Raw genomic sequence first — 12,301 nt, 5'->3', positions numbered from 1 at the left:
TTGACAATTCAATGACTACCCATTCACCCTTACATATGTGTATTTGATATCCCTGATATTGTCTCTCTCCCTCTCATTTTCTGAACCGCTTTATCCTCATTAGGGTCACGGGGGGTGCTGGAGCCTATCCCAGCTGACTCTAGTCCCGAGGCGGGGGACGCCCTGAATCGGTGGCCAGCCGATCGCAAGGCACAAGGAGACGGACACCCATGCACACTCACACACATACCTAGGGGCAATTTAGAGTGTCCAGTCAGCCTACCATGCATGTTTTTAGAATGTGGGAAGAAACTAGAGTACCCGGAGGAAACCCACGCAGGCCCAGGAGAACATGCAAACTCCACACGTGGACCTGGATTTGAACCCAGTGAGGCCAACGTGCTAACCACTTGCTCCACCGGGCCGTCCCCTGACATTGTTTCTTAGCTAAATAAATCTATGAAGATTTATTTCAAGTTATACCATAAAACATAAAAGCACAAAAGAGACAACAAAGAACAATCACATCTTGATAGCATCACCCTTCCAGAACAACATATTTCCACTTCCAGAGCACTTTGATGGTTTTATAAACACTTTTGAAATGTGTTCAAAGAGGAGTACTGAAAATGTGCAAAGACCGAGAAAAAAATTCAGTCTTAATTGCTGACTTTTGCGAAACTTTTTCACCTCCTCGGCTAGCAGGATTGTATGGATCTGTAGACAGGAGAGCAATGATACACCCAGTTTCAACTTCCAAGAGCAGTGGTTCTTCTCCCTTTGCACACGATGGCATGGAGGTGGGAGTGAAGTATGCCAGAAATGTGGCCAAGGGAGTATTTTCCCAAGGTACCCGCTCGCAAAGAACCGCTTGTATGGTAATGGGAGTAAGGCGTACTGAAAATGTGGTGAAGAAAATAATGCTTCTCTCAAAGAAAACATTGTCGGCATGGAAAACGAGTTGTAGGCATTGGAAACAAGCTCAATGAAGAAGCATCAATTTTCCACATTGTGACAAATAGCGGCAGTTGTAAAATAAATGACCAGCTCACAATTGTTCGCCCCCAAAAAGCTCGCTTGAATAATTAAGAAGGTTGTGAGTTTTAAAGTAACACTCACAATGTGAGATGAGTAACGAGCATGTAAAGGCAGAGAAAACAACAGATTAACAATACATTTTTCCCCCCAAAAAGTGACATCATTGAATAATAATCTTTCCACGTCAATATAAATGGTGCCGCTGCCTTTTTTTCCCGGTGGTCAGGGTGGGACTTTGGCTAAAAAACAAATGCAGGCAATGCATGAAGAATCACAGAGAAATCATACTAATGACAAATGGGTATTTATTGTGATTTACACATTGTGGGCTTTCAGAAGGATACACCGTGAGTACCCTAGTTTTTTTCCATTGTGGACAATTGGCAAATCCTTGTCACCGAAATGAAGATTGGTGAGTAAACCAGTGCAAGTATTCCTTGATTTAACTCATGTCACAACAAGTCAGTGTGAATTTCCCACTGCGCGAACCAACTTGTCTAAGCAACAGTTCAAGAGTCCAAGCAATTTATGTATCCCATTTGACAAACATTATGAGACACACCCAAAATAAGTAGGTACAGAGTTCACATTTATTAAGAAATATTTGTAATTTCAGGAATGCATACGTTTAATATACTGTATGTTTGTATTTAACATAGTTCAATATACGTGATAAACGGAAGGGATTGAAAGAATTGCAAGTCAAAATCGGTTTCAAAGCTTGAACATTCCAAAACAAGGGTAAATTCACGCCTACTTTGGTACATTGGGAAACCAAATAACTACTTTTGCAAAGACCACCCGCTCATACAGTACGCATTTTACGATATAAATTGTCTAGCGTAGACGTCCATGTAAACAGAGTTGATCAGTCTGCGGTTTTAACCAGACATTTTTGTCCTCTTAAGATAACTGTCCAGAATAATGAATGGATTCAAGTGTTTAGTTGTTGATGGATCATAGGGAGCCCTCCTTAGATTATGCAAGTTAGAAGGGTTAAACATTAAAGGCGTAAAGCCGTAAAGCAATAGGTGTATGTAAAAAACAGCCACACTAATGTTTTGTGTTCAATAAGCAGCAGTAAGTGTTTTGTTTTCTCACACACAAAGGAAAGGAGAAAAGGCCGATTGAGCAACAGGGTTTGGTCTTCGAGTTAGCAAACTTATTCCATTTCCTGTGTGTCATTTGGAAGGAAAGCTGTTCCTCCTCCTATCTTGCTCCGGCCAAAAGGTCAAACAGCTTCCGGCACAATTTGTGATACTGTGTTATGAGGAAGAAAAAAAAAAGGCCTCTTCAGTCATTTGTGAGAGTTCATAATGCCACAGTGTTCGTAGATTGTGGAGGATTCCGGGGCTCTTCTTGAGATCTGGCTTTGGTGGTATGATGATCTCGATATCCGGGTGACACAGGAGAGTGGGTGTGAGGTGGTTCCATAGTGACTTCAAGGTTCGCATGATCCCAAGTGAAGCAAATCTTTTTGGAAAGGCTCATGCTAGCGACTTTTGTTCTTTTTTGAATTTGCCTGCAGAAAAGATTTAAAAACAAAACTCAGTTTCGGCTATTTATTATTCCACACCTGCACACACCCCTCAAGATAAATTTAAAGCTTGTTTATGTTACATTTTTACAAAAGGCATGGGTACTACACTTGATAAATACCCAAGGTATGTAGTCAGGCACTATATTTAAATTTCATAGCTCGTATGGTATTATTAATGATAATCATATTAGTGGGGGAAAAAGACCAGAAAACAAGTAGTGCTTGTTTAAAATTATTCTATTGTTATATACTTTGTCTATTCGCAAAGGGGCAGAAGGAAATTCAAATGAGCTTTAAAAAAAAAAAGAATATATACACACACACACACAAACACACACACACACACAAACACACGCACGCGCACGCAAACACACTGAGGTTGAGCATTAGTGGCACAGGAAAATGACTGAATGAATTCAAGCGCTTCATATCAACAGTCTACAAACAAGCCAAGTCAAGTTTCAGTCCTGGAGAAAAAAGCACTTCTCATTACCTACATGTGCTGTCTTGCCAGTTACCAATGTACTCTCAAGCAGGCCAGAACACACACACGTACGCATACTACACAACAGACCTCTTCAATTCAGAGCTAATGTTTTTTTCAGATGCTGCCAGCAATTGTGGTAGCCATCCGACCCTGTATAGTTAGCACACTTGGATTGCTGACCTCCATGTCTCCCTTGTAACAGCCAGAACTTTTAAAATGTCACAGTTCACAGGCTAAAAACTTAACCAACAGAGAGAAACTTGAGACTCAGTCAGTTCCCAAGCCCACCCCCCACTCAAAATCGTATATTTTAAATGGGTGTGATGTTATTATCTGAGAAACGACAACAGTAACATCAAAGCTATTCGATTTCATTTTCAAGCCTCATTAGAGAAAATAAAACTTTCATGGGGTGTACTATTGCTATGACGGGAACACATATTCCAAGGGACCCTCGTGATGCAAGCACCTCACCCGACAAGCTTTTCACGACACGAGCATCGTCACGAAACAAAATGAGTCGCATTACAGGAGGAAAATTTTTCACAAGCGAAATCCAGAAAAGCATCCGTCTCACTCAGTTCGGTATCTTTGAATGCCTCGGCATCCCTTCTTCAGGTGGCATGCGTAATCTCTTTTGCTTTGTCTCAGCCTCCCACTAGGGGGCATACAAGAATCTCGCATTAAAATTCTTTGTTTCCTATACAGCTGCCCACTCTCTTTCCTCTTGCTCGACTGGGTCACGCTTTCGGCACATAACTAGACTTCATTCAGCCCTCGTGGTAAGTGCTTGCATATAATGCCTTGAATTATTAGGGCTAAAATGGGAGGTCAGGGGAAGTGTCGCACAAATTAAATGGAACTCTGTTATTACGGAAATAATCAAATCATTATACGAGCACGTTCACATTACGAGCTTGGTCATGGAATGGATTTTGCTTGTATGGATGATGGATTGAGGGTCCACGGTATTAAATAGACAGAAAGGTCAGCTGAATACCTTGTTGCCCAGTTTGAGAGTATCGATTTCCTCTCTCTGTTTGCTCAGCGTCTCGTTCATACTACACAAATGATCACTCATCATGCTCAGCTGGTCTTCGTAGCTCCTTTTGGTCGTGTTCAGTTCATCCTGTGTGAAAGAAGACAATAATTTCAATGGGAGGTAGTTGGAGCTATCGTTCTTTTGTTGGTGAATACACTTACCTGCAAGTGTGTGATGTTCTCACTGGCTCGTTTCATCTCCTCGACCACAGTGTCTCGTGATTTCTCAGCAATGGCTAATCTCTTGGCCAAAGCGCGACACTAGAAAAATAAGTGTTGACGACATTTTTAATCGTTGACATTTATGGTGCATGTTTTTAAAAAAAAAAGCAAAAAAAAGGGAAAAGCAGGTTTTGAAGAGGGATAGTTTAGTATGTCTGACAAAAAAGGAGGATTGGCACTAATTCCTACTCCAGCAATGCAAGTTGCTGATAAATCGATTACGCGACAAGACATCATGAAAATTCGAACCAATTTTTTAAGCACAACAAAATTCTAACCATTTTTTTTAAGTACAACAAAATTCTAACCAATATTTTTTTTTAAGTACAACAAAATTCTAACCAATATTTTTTTTTCAGTACAACAAAATTCTAACCAATTTTGGAAGTATAACACAAAATGCACGTGTAAAATAGCATTTTAGTCCACTGCCAACATTATTTAAAATGCTAGCTTATTCTCTCAAAAACATTAAAGTTGTTATTCGTAGACTTTCAAATGGGGGCTTCACCTCAGCGTGGAAGTGGACCGCTTTGCTGTCTGACACCTGAAGCTGAGTTGTGAGCTCTTTCACTCTGGTCATGTAATGAGTTTTTATCAACTGCTCCCTGGATTCCTCATCTCCCACCTGCAAACCACACGCAACATCCTGCAACGTTACACTCGATTAATCCATGGAAATTATGCTGCTTTGAACTTTTTCATATAAATGCACGGCCGCTCACATGCTCAGCTGTCGGCACGGTACACAACATGCCAACCTAGAGGGCAGAGAGGAAAAACAAAGTGATTGACTAAACTGCAACAATTAAAACCATACATAATCTGACCAGTTGGGTCATTGCAAACCTTTAAAACTGCATTTTACTCTTGTGCTGTTTCAATTTTGTCATACAAAAAAGCATGGGAGGAACAAGGACAAGTGATGATAATTGTTACAGGAAATGAGACACTTGGTCATGGAGAATAATTTTCTCTCCCAAGATTAAAAAAAAAAGGAAGAAGTGACTTTACCAGGCTGGTGCACATAGTTTCCTTGACCGCAGATGTCTCAACTTCCTCATGGTTTTGAGTCAGTGTACTTGTTGTCCTGGAGTTCTGGCCTGCCCCAAGGGCCATAGTGAGCTGCGCCTCAAGGTCTGAAATACGCTGGTTCTCCTTTTCTAGCCGCACCTTCCCCAGCTGAGCTTCCAGGAGCCAGTGTTCTTTTTCTTGCTCAAGACGTGCAATCTTCTCCTGACTTTGCTGCACCTGGAAGAGCGAAGCAGAAGGTCAGGGTGACCGTCGTTAAAGGGGGGCAAATACAGCAATTTATGAAATAAAAACCTCACCATTTGCAATGCACTAAAAATTCATCCTTTTAAAGTCATACCTGTTGAGTGAGACCTTCTCTACTCTCAGTAGAACTTGTGAGTACCCGGCGATTGGAAAGTGCCTCTCGATACGGAATGGACTCGGGCCTTGGCTAAATATGAACAAAGGTTTCATGACCACAAAATTATAACAGAATTCATGTTTACAGTCCAACTTTCGAAATGTTTTCTCCACATCACGATGGAAAATGACACTAGAAATATGTCAAAGCTCTAAAATAATGAGATTGTTCTGTCCAATGAATTGCCTCTGTGTCAGCAGAAAGCGATCTCGCAGCTCAGGGATTGCTTACCTTTTGAAGCATGTCGATGTAAGCAGCTGCTTTCTTTTTATTTGCGAGCATAGTCTCGGCTTGTAAAGGGTTAAGTGCCGCTGTGCTTCCTCTGGGACTGTACACCGATGACGTGAAGAAATCCAAATTGTTGCTGAAGAATGTAGAAATCTGCAAGAAACCAGTGACAGACAATAAGTCTCATAAAATTAAATCATTTGTCTCTTAAACTAAAATGGGTAATATGTAAAATGCCTATAAGGGTTGGATTGCCCCTTAAGAGGCTAAATCACAATTTTCTTGCTTCACAGTGTGTGTACAAGCCACAGCAGTGAGGCTGCCATTATCATTTATCAATAACTACTGTATAGCTGGGACGCAGCTGTAAAAAGAAATGTGATTTTGACAGTAGCGTTTTATAGTCAACTGCTGGCTACCGGAGCCCTGTGCAAGAAATTTAGCATCATGATAGAACTGTTGCAAAATTTCCAGTGTGTGAGGCGAGGCTTAATGTGGTGTGCGTTGAGATGAATTGTGAAAGAGGCTGCTGATCGCCCCCTATTGACTGTACCTTGCCAGTACTGTTGGTCAGTGAGCCCAGGGAGCCCAGCAGGCACTCTGTGGTGGTGAAGAGTTTTTGGGAGGCTGTTGGGAGCTCCTGCTCTAAGGTGGCTTTCTGGTTGTAGTGCTTTGACATTTCTACATGCACACAGACAGAAGGAAAAGAAGAGCAAGAAAGGATGGAATCATTTTATGACAAATGCATGTGTAAAACGTAGTGTTTTAGACTCAAAACTGTCCAGAAATAAATAATAAAAGCCAATATTTCCTGAGAGCAGACATCATAAGTTATGGCAGACATGTTGAAATGCCAATACTGTTTTAGCCACTCAAATGCAAGTATCCGAGATTGCCTTCACATTAATGTGACATGAACATGAAGACTACCCATAATAAAGACAGGTAAACTTTATTCAATGAGCAAGTTTTTTCATTACTTATATTTGGATGTCAATATATATTTCAAGATGACAACAACAGGAGTAACTCAAACCGTAGATGGTTAAGGTAATTCTTTAAAACAACTAGTTGGAGCAGAAGCAAAATGCCTGCTTACCTTTAACAGCATCATTAAGACTGTGCAAGCAGGCCGACAATTGAGTGAAGACTGCAGAGTAGCTACTTTGTGGCATACCGTCTTGACGGACACCTAACACAAAAGGTAGAATATGTAAAAAATTAAAAGGGGGAAAAAGAGTGCATCTTCTATGACAAATTACAACCACTTCCTAGCCAAAGTCATAAAACAGATTTAACGCACTGGGTAAAGTGAGTAAGTTAATGTAGGTCTGTAGTTTGTCAAACACTGAAGTGACTCTCTTCACATCGTTCTGCAGTTCCTGATTCTTTGCTGCGAGGGCCGTAGTGCAAAGTGGTGTCTGACACTCCTCCTCTAGGCTGGGAGGAGAACACCATTAACAAAAGCAGCCTTTTCCGCTCTGTACCCTTATCATACAGGTGTAGGAACACTGCTGACCTTTTTAGTTGATAAGGGAGAAGTTTTTGTAGGAAATGGGTGTACGAAGAGAAATTGTCACTGAAATATTTCAGTTTGTCTACCGTCTCCTGCAATTCAACAACAAGACAATATTGATTTAGGGTAAATATCCATATGCAAGGCCTATCACAATGTGTTTGTCAAAGAACTTCTCACCAGCACTGTGAATGTGTCCTCAGTGATACTTTGGTGCAGCTGCAAAAAACTGTCCTCTAGAGGGCGCACGTAAACAGCGTTCTCGTGCAAATACTGGGAAAACTGGAAGAAACGTTTGTAACTATAAGAACTGTCCACAATAATATGATGAAATGAAGTGTATTTTTTTCTTGTGGTTTAATTTACCTTCTGATTCAAAGGAGTAATGGGCTCAATAGAAGAGTCCAAGGGATAGATGTGGACTCTCTGCTCAGTGTATGAATGAAAGTTCAGAAGACCCGCCACCAGGTCCTGAATGAAGCTCAAGGCTTGACCAGCCACATCCCGGGCTTTTAACTGGATATTTATAAAAATATGATTTAGTACATTAAAATGAAATCATGTCCAAATGTTCCAAATGACATTTGGAAAGCAAGCTAAAAGGAATAAATGGTAAACCACAGATGAGAATCTCCATTCAACACCCACCTGATGTCTTCGATTGTGCGCTGGCACATTAAGGGTGTTGTAATCACTACATTCTGGAAGATTGGAAGGACAAGAAACTTCAATGAGCAAAACATTCCTCATTATCAGTGCTGAATTTTGATGGGTTTAAATGGGGTGCAACAAACTATCAGAGGGGTGTAAAAAGAATCTATTGTCAGAATAACATTTTCTATAATTCATGCTTTAACCCAGGGGTCTCAGACTCGGGTTGGTTCGCGGGCCACGGTAACGTCAACTCGATTTCATTTTAGATATAATATTCAGATATATTTTTTATAAATGGATTAAAAGAACTGGATTAAAAGCCGTGAATATTCAGTTTTTTATAGATTAAAAACAATGTTTATTTTAGCTTTTTTATACATATTTTTAGATTTTACAAAATGATTTTTGAACTAAAAACACAGAAAAAATGGATTAAAATAATTTCAATTATTGATTTAAAAGGGGGAAATCAGGAAATGTAATATACATCTATACTCTTCATTTTAATTTGATCCTAAAACAGAAAGTCGGCACTCATGATTTACTTTCCCGGGCCACACAAAATGATGCGGCGGGCTAGATTTGGCCCCCGTGCCGCCACTTTGACACATAACCTCTTAAGGGGCAACCATTTAACCTATTGGGTGCGACGGTCATGTTCACATTTGTGGTCTTAATATTGTTAAGCTTATTTCTTTTTTAATTACTAGAAAGAGTCATTGGCTCTATAAAGGTATAAACACAATTTGCATAAATGCAAATTACTTTTGCATTAATGCCAAAAAAAATCCACATTGTCATTGAGTTGAACTTTTAAGTAGCACTCACTGGTGTCATTGAACGGCACTTTTTCCTGGATGACGCTGCTGCTTTGTTTCAATTGTCTGTCGAGTTCTGACTGGCATCGTCTTAATTGCTGCTGACTGCAAACAAAAAAAGCGCAAAACTCATTAACCGACCAGGACCCAGCTGTAAATCCTTGATCAAGACAAATTAAAAACAAGAAATCATACCATTCCTCAGTTTTCAATCGGCAATCTTTTCCCTCCCTCTCCATAGTCTGTGTTTTAACCTCATCAAAATAAGAAAAAAAATGCAATCAAGTCAGCTTGTAAATTAATGTGGAATCACTCTCATTTTTTTTGTTCTGTCTCAGCCTCACTTCCAATCGCGCCTTGTCACTCTGCAGCCTCTCGATGATTTCTGTGTACTTAATGGTGAGTCCGTCCACAATAGCCTGGTGATGCTGCGAGTTGCTCTCCAACTCTTCTAGACGTGCCCTCATCTCAGCTTCTTGCCTCTTATGCAGCTCATCAGCCTCATAAAACTAAAAAGCAACCAGGAAAAAAAATGATAAACATCATTGACTTAAGTTATCAAAAAAAAAAAGATAATTGTACACTACTTGAATGTGAAGCCTTTCATTTTCTTCTATCTTCTTCTGCAGATCCTCATCAAAAACATTTTGCATTCGCACACCGTGGTGTGAAGGAGAATCTCCTTTATTCTGAATGGTGAAAAACATTGGTGTTTAATCAGGAACATCCAAATGTGTGTAGTTTAGTGTTTTCTGAGATAAGCATGTTTTAAATTGTATTCTACAATTTTATTGTACTAGCCCATTCACAGTAGCATAATGGTTGCTTTATATCCTTATAGTCAAACTGAGCTAATATCAATTCTAAACATGACTGTTAATCACTATTTTTTAAGTGCTTCATTATATTTTGGCTTGTGGCTTTCTTCAGCATTCAGTACTTATAATATTGAAGTATAAGCAACAGAACTATAAAAAATGTAAGAGAATAAGTTAGTTAGTTTTCATTTTCTTCCAAATGTTCACACCTTTGCCTTTTTGCCCTTAGATTCAGAAGCCATCAGCTCGTCTTGAAGCAACTCCACTCTCTTGGCCAGCTGCTGGTTCCGAAAAGTGAGGCTGTCCATCTCCTGCTCCTGCTTCCTCACTTTCTGTTCCCTCTGCTTCACCTGATCCTGAAGATGGAGTACCAACCAGTTAAATCGGAATAATAATGCAGCAAACATTTGGATGGAACCTTGGAACTTCCCTAGCTTCTTTTACACAGAGAACATGCCAAATGACAGTGGGAAAGTTATAAAAATCAAATTTGTTTGTCTTTGTCCACACTGCCTTGAAAAAAAAGGCTGGGTCACTTTGTAGAATCAGAGTTAAAGGGAATTTAGTAGGACGTTGAAATTGTTACAGGATTCTGGTAAACAGGTAGGAAGGCTATGTGTTTTGTCTTTTAAATGTTGTTCATGTAAATTTGAATTGAATTTACTTTGAGGGAAGCTGAGGTGGCTTGTTCATCAACAACCCCTTTCTTCAGCACCTGGTTCTGGGCACGCATCTGTGAAAACATCAATGACAGTGAAATACATGCATTAAAACAGTAATTGTTAGGGCCAAATGAAGTGCATTAGCTTTTTAGTGGACATCATTCGAGCAATAGTCAAAATTGTTAAAACCCTGAAGTATACTATTGTAATGGTGTGTGGTGGACAAGTACATAGTCAGCACTTCCTGACTCAAATCACGGTTTACTGAGAGATCAAACAGGAAACAACACACACCGGCCAATGTGCATGCTGTCAGCTGACAGGGGGGAAAAGCATGGAAAGCCTGTAAAAGGAAAAAAAATGCTTCCAGCATTTGATGATTTAAAATTTTAAAGTGAATGACATGACATTTTATTTTTTGAAATTGTCTAAATGTGACAGGTGAAAACCCTAATTAGGAGTGAGTTGTAGCTATTATTTTGTAATATGATTTGCTGATGTTTAATTCATTACAGAGAAGATATCTATGAATCATAGATATCACAGACACAAAATCCATTTAGTTTTGGAGAACGGAACAACAATGAGACAATGACAAGTAATTTGAAAGAGCAATTGCATAAGTAGCCAAAAATACTAAACATATTTTAGTTGTGCACCAATAAAAATAAAGGCTAGAATACCCAAAAATCGAATAACATTCTTGAAGACCAATAATGAGTTTATCCTAAAAACCTACACGTGCTTGCATTTCCTTTTTAAAACTGGTTTTACTAAATAGGCTTTAAAAATGACAAGTTATCAGATGATAAGTGGGAAAAGGAAGAGGATTTACCTTGGAGTACTCCTGTGCCAACCTGGTGTATTTTGTCTGCAGATCCGTGACATTAGCCATATTTACTGGCAACTTTTATCCCCCTGAAATCGCGAACGAAATTGTCCTCGTCTCGGTTCAAAGAACTTTCAAAATAATTCTTCGATCAGCTGGACGTTCGGTCCCGAGTGAAAAATGATGGCTAGCTCAGATTAGCAAGACATCAATTATTCGATCCTTGAGATCTGGTTTTAGCGCAACAATCAAAAATTGGCTGAAAAGAAGAAGAAAAAAAGGAAAAAGGTCGCCCCATTGTTTCCGGACAACGCAAAAGTCGGAGGTCATCAAATTTACGCAATGGTCCCAATGCGGATGCTATTCGAACTTCACAACGATGGGCTGAATATTAGCATTACAGGGGATGTCAGCACGTAGCAGGCTAACTAGTTTTAGTTAGCAAATTAGCATAACATACCCCGGTGAGACTAAAGAGCAGATAAATAAAGCCTTGCGGAGATGTCAGGCAAAATATTTCCCACGAATAAGATCAAATAGGAAGAGCAGCTTTAGTTATACCAGTGAAAAAAGCATTGACAATTTAGCCATTATCTACAGTACTTTGAGTTAGTTATTATTCTTCGGCAATCCGGCCAGTAAAAAGCTCATTGGTCAGAGTTCAAGAAAACACAAAACTGGTGAGGGGTTGATCATAGTGCGCCCTCTAGCGGCTGGATGTATGAGGCTACACGTTGGTTTTATTGTGCTGTTTATATACAGGATCAAATCAGCAAAAGGTATAACTAAAATAATAATAATCTCTATTTAGTACTGATAAATTAATGTGTGAAATCAGGGCCTGTTTAGTTGAACACAAAACTCTGTTTTATGGATGGCAACATCTGGACACACTGGTGTATTTCAACCTGGCATCTAATGGAAGAGCATTTACTAGGCATTATTGTCTTTGATGAAAAAAAGATATTAATGAAGAATAAATTATAATTTTCAGACTAACTATGATAATCACACCACCATGAATTTCTTTGTGT

The 12,301-nt window shown here is 39.5% G+C and overlaps 1 protein-coding gene across 4 annotated transcripts; it reads right to left on the bottom strand.

Annotated features, from left to right (window-relative positions):
- Positions 1 to 1,305: 1,305 nt before the first annotated feature.
- ppp1r21 (protein phosphatase 1, regulatory subunit 21) lies at positions 1,306 to 11,972 on the bottom strand. 4 transcript variants are annotated; one of them, XM_077613493.1, is made up of 23 exons: positions 11,728 to 11,972; positions 11,274 to 11,356; positions 10,441 to 10,509; positions 9,986 to 10,132; positions 9,546 to 9,647; positions 9,303 to 9,467; positions 9,154 to 9,212; positions 8,969 to 9,063; positions 8,135 to 8,187; positions 7,853 to 8,002; positions 7,667 to 7,768; positions 7,490 to 7,578; positions 7,274 to 7,410; positions 7,070 to 7,162; positions 6,524 to 6,651; positions 5,974 to 6,123; positions 5,680 to 5,772; positions 5,322 to 5,558; positions 5,033 to 5,068; positions 4,819 to 4,956; positions 4,248 to 4,346; positions 4,045 to 4,173; positions 1,306 to 2,539 (listed from the first exon to the last, which is right to left on the bottom strand). In XM_077613493.1, the coding sequence occupies exons 2-23, from the start codon at positions 11,331 to 11,333 to the stop codon at positions 2,510 to 2,512; spliced, it is 2,361 nt and encodes a 786-aa protein (XP_077469619.1). In that variant the 5' UTR covers positions 11,334 to 11,356; positions 11,728 to 11,972; the 3' UTR covers positions 1,306 to 2,509. The 4 variants fall into 4 exon arrangements, with proteins under 4 accessions (XP_077469619.1, XP_077469618.1, XP_077469620.1 ...); XM_077613492.1 differs by having other exon boundaries at positions 11,274 to 11,972; XM_077613494.1 differs by having other exon boundaries at positions 4,819 to 4,935; positions 11,274 to 11,972.
- Positions 11,973 to 12,301: the final 329 nt, after the last annotated feature.

The sequence above is a fragment of the Stigmatopora argus genome, chromosome 11, assembly GCF_051989625.1.
Source record: "Stigmatopora argus isolate UIUO_Sarg chromosome 11, RoL_Sarg_1.0, whole genome shotgun sequence".
In the NCBI taxonomy this organism is placed as follows: domain Eukaryota; kingdom Metazoa; phylum Chordata; class Actinopteri; order Syngnathiformes; family Syngnathidae; genus Stigmatopora; species Stigmatopora argus.
This window is presented reverse-complemented; position numbering and strand designations above follow the sequence as displayed.

Excerpts from the sequence above, each read along its gene's own strand:
- ppp1r21 (XM_077613492.1), bottom strand. The coding sequence starts at position 11,333 with ATGGCTAATGTCACGGATCTGCAGACAAAATACACCAGGTTGGCACAG. Across the intron at positions 10,133-10,440 it reads CCACCTCAGCTTCCCTCAAA|GATCAGGTGAAGCAGAGGGA; the intron begins GTAAATTCAATT and ends CTCCATCTTCAG. Across the intron at positions 4,174-4,247 it reads AGAACATCACACACTTGCAG|GATGAACTGAACACGACCAA; the intron begins GTAAGTGTATTC and ends TCTTTCACACAG.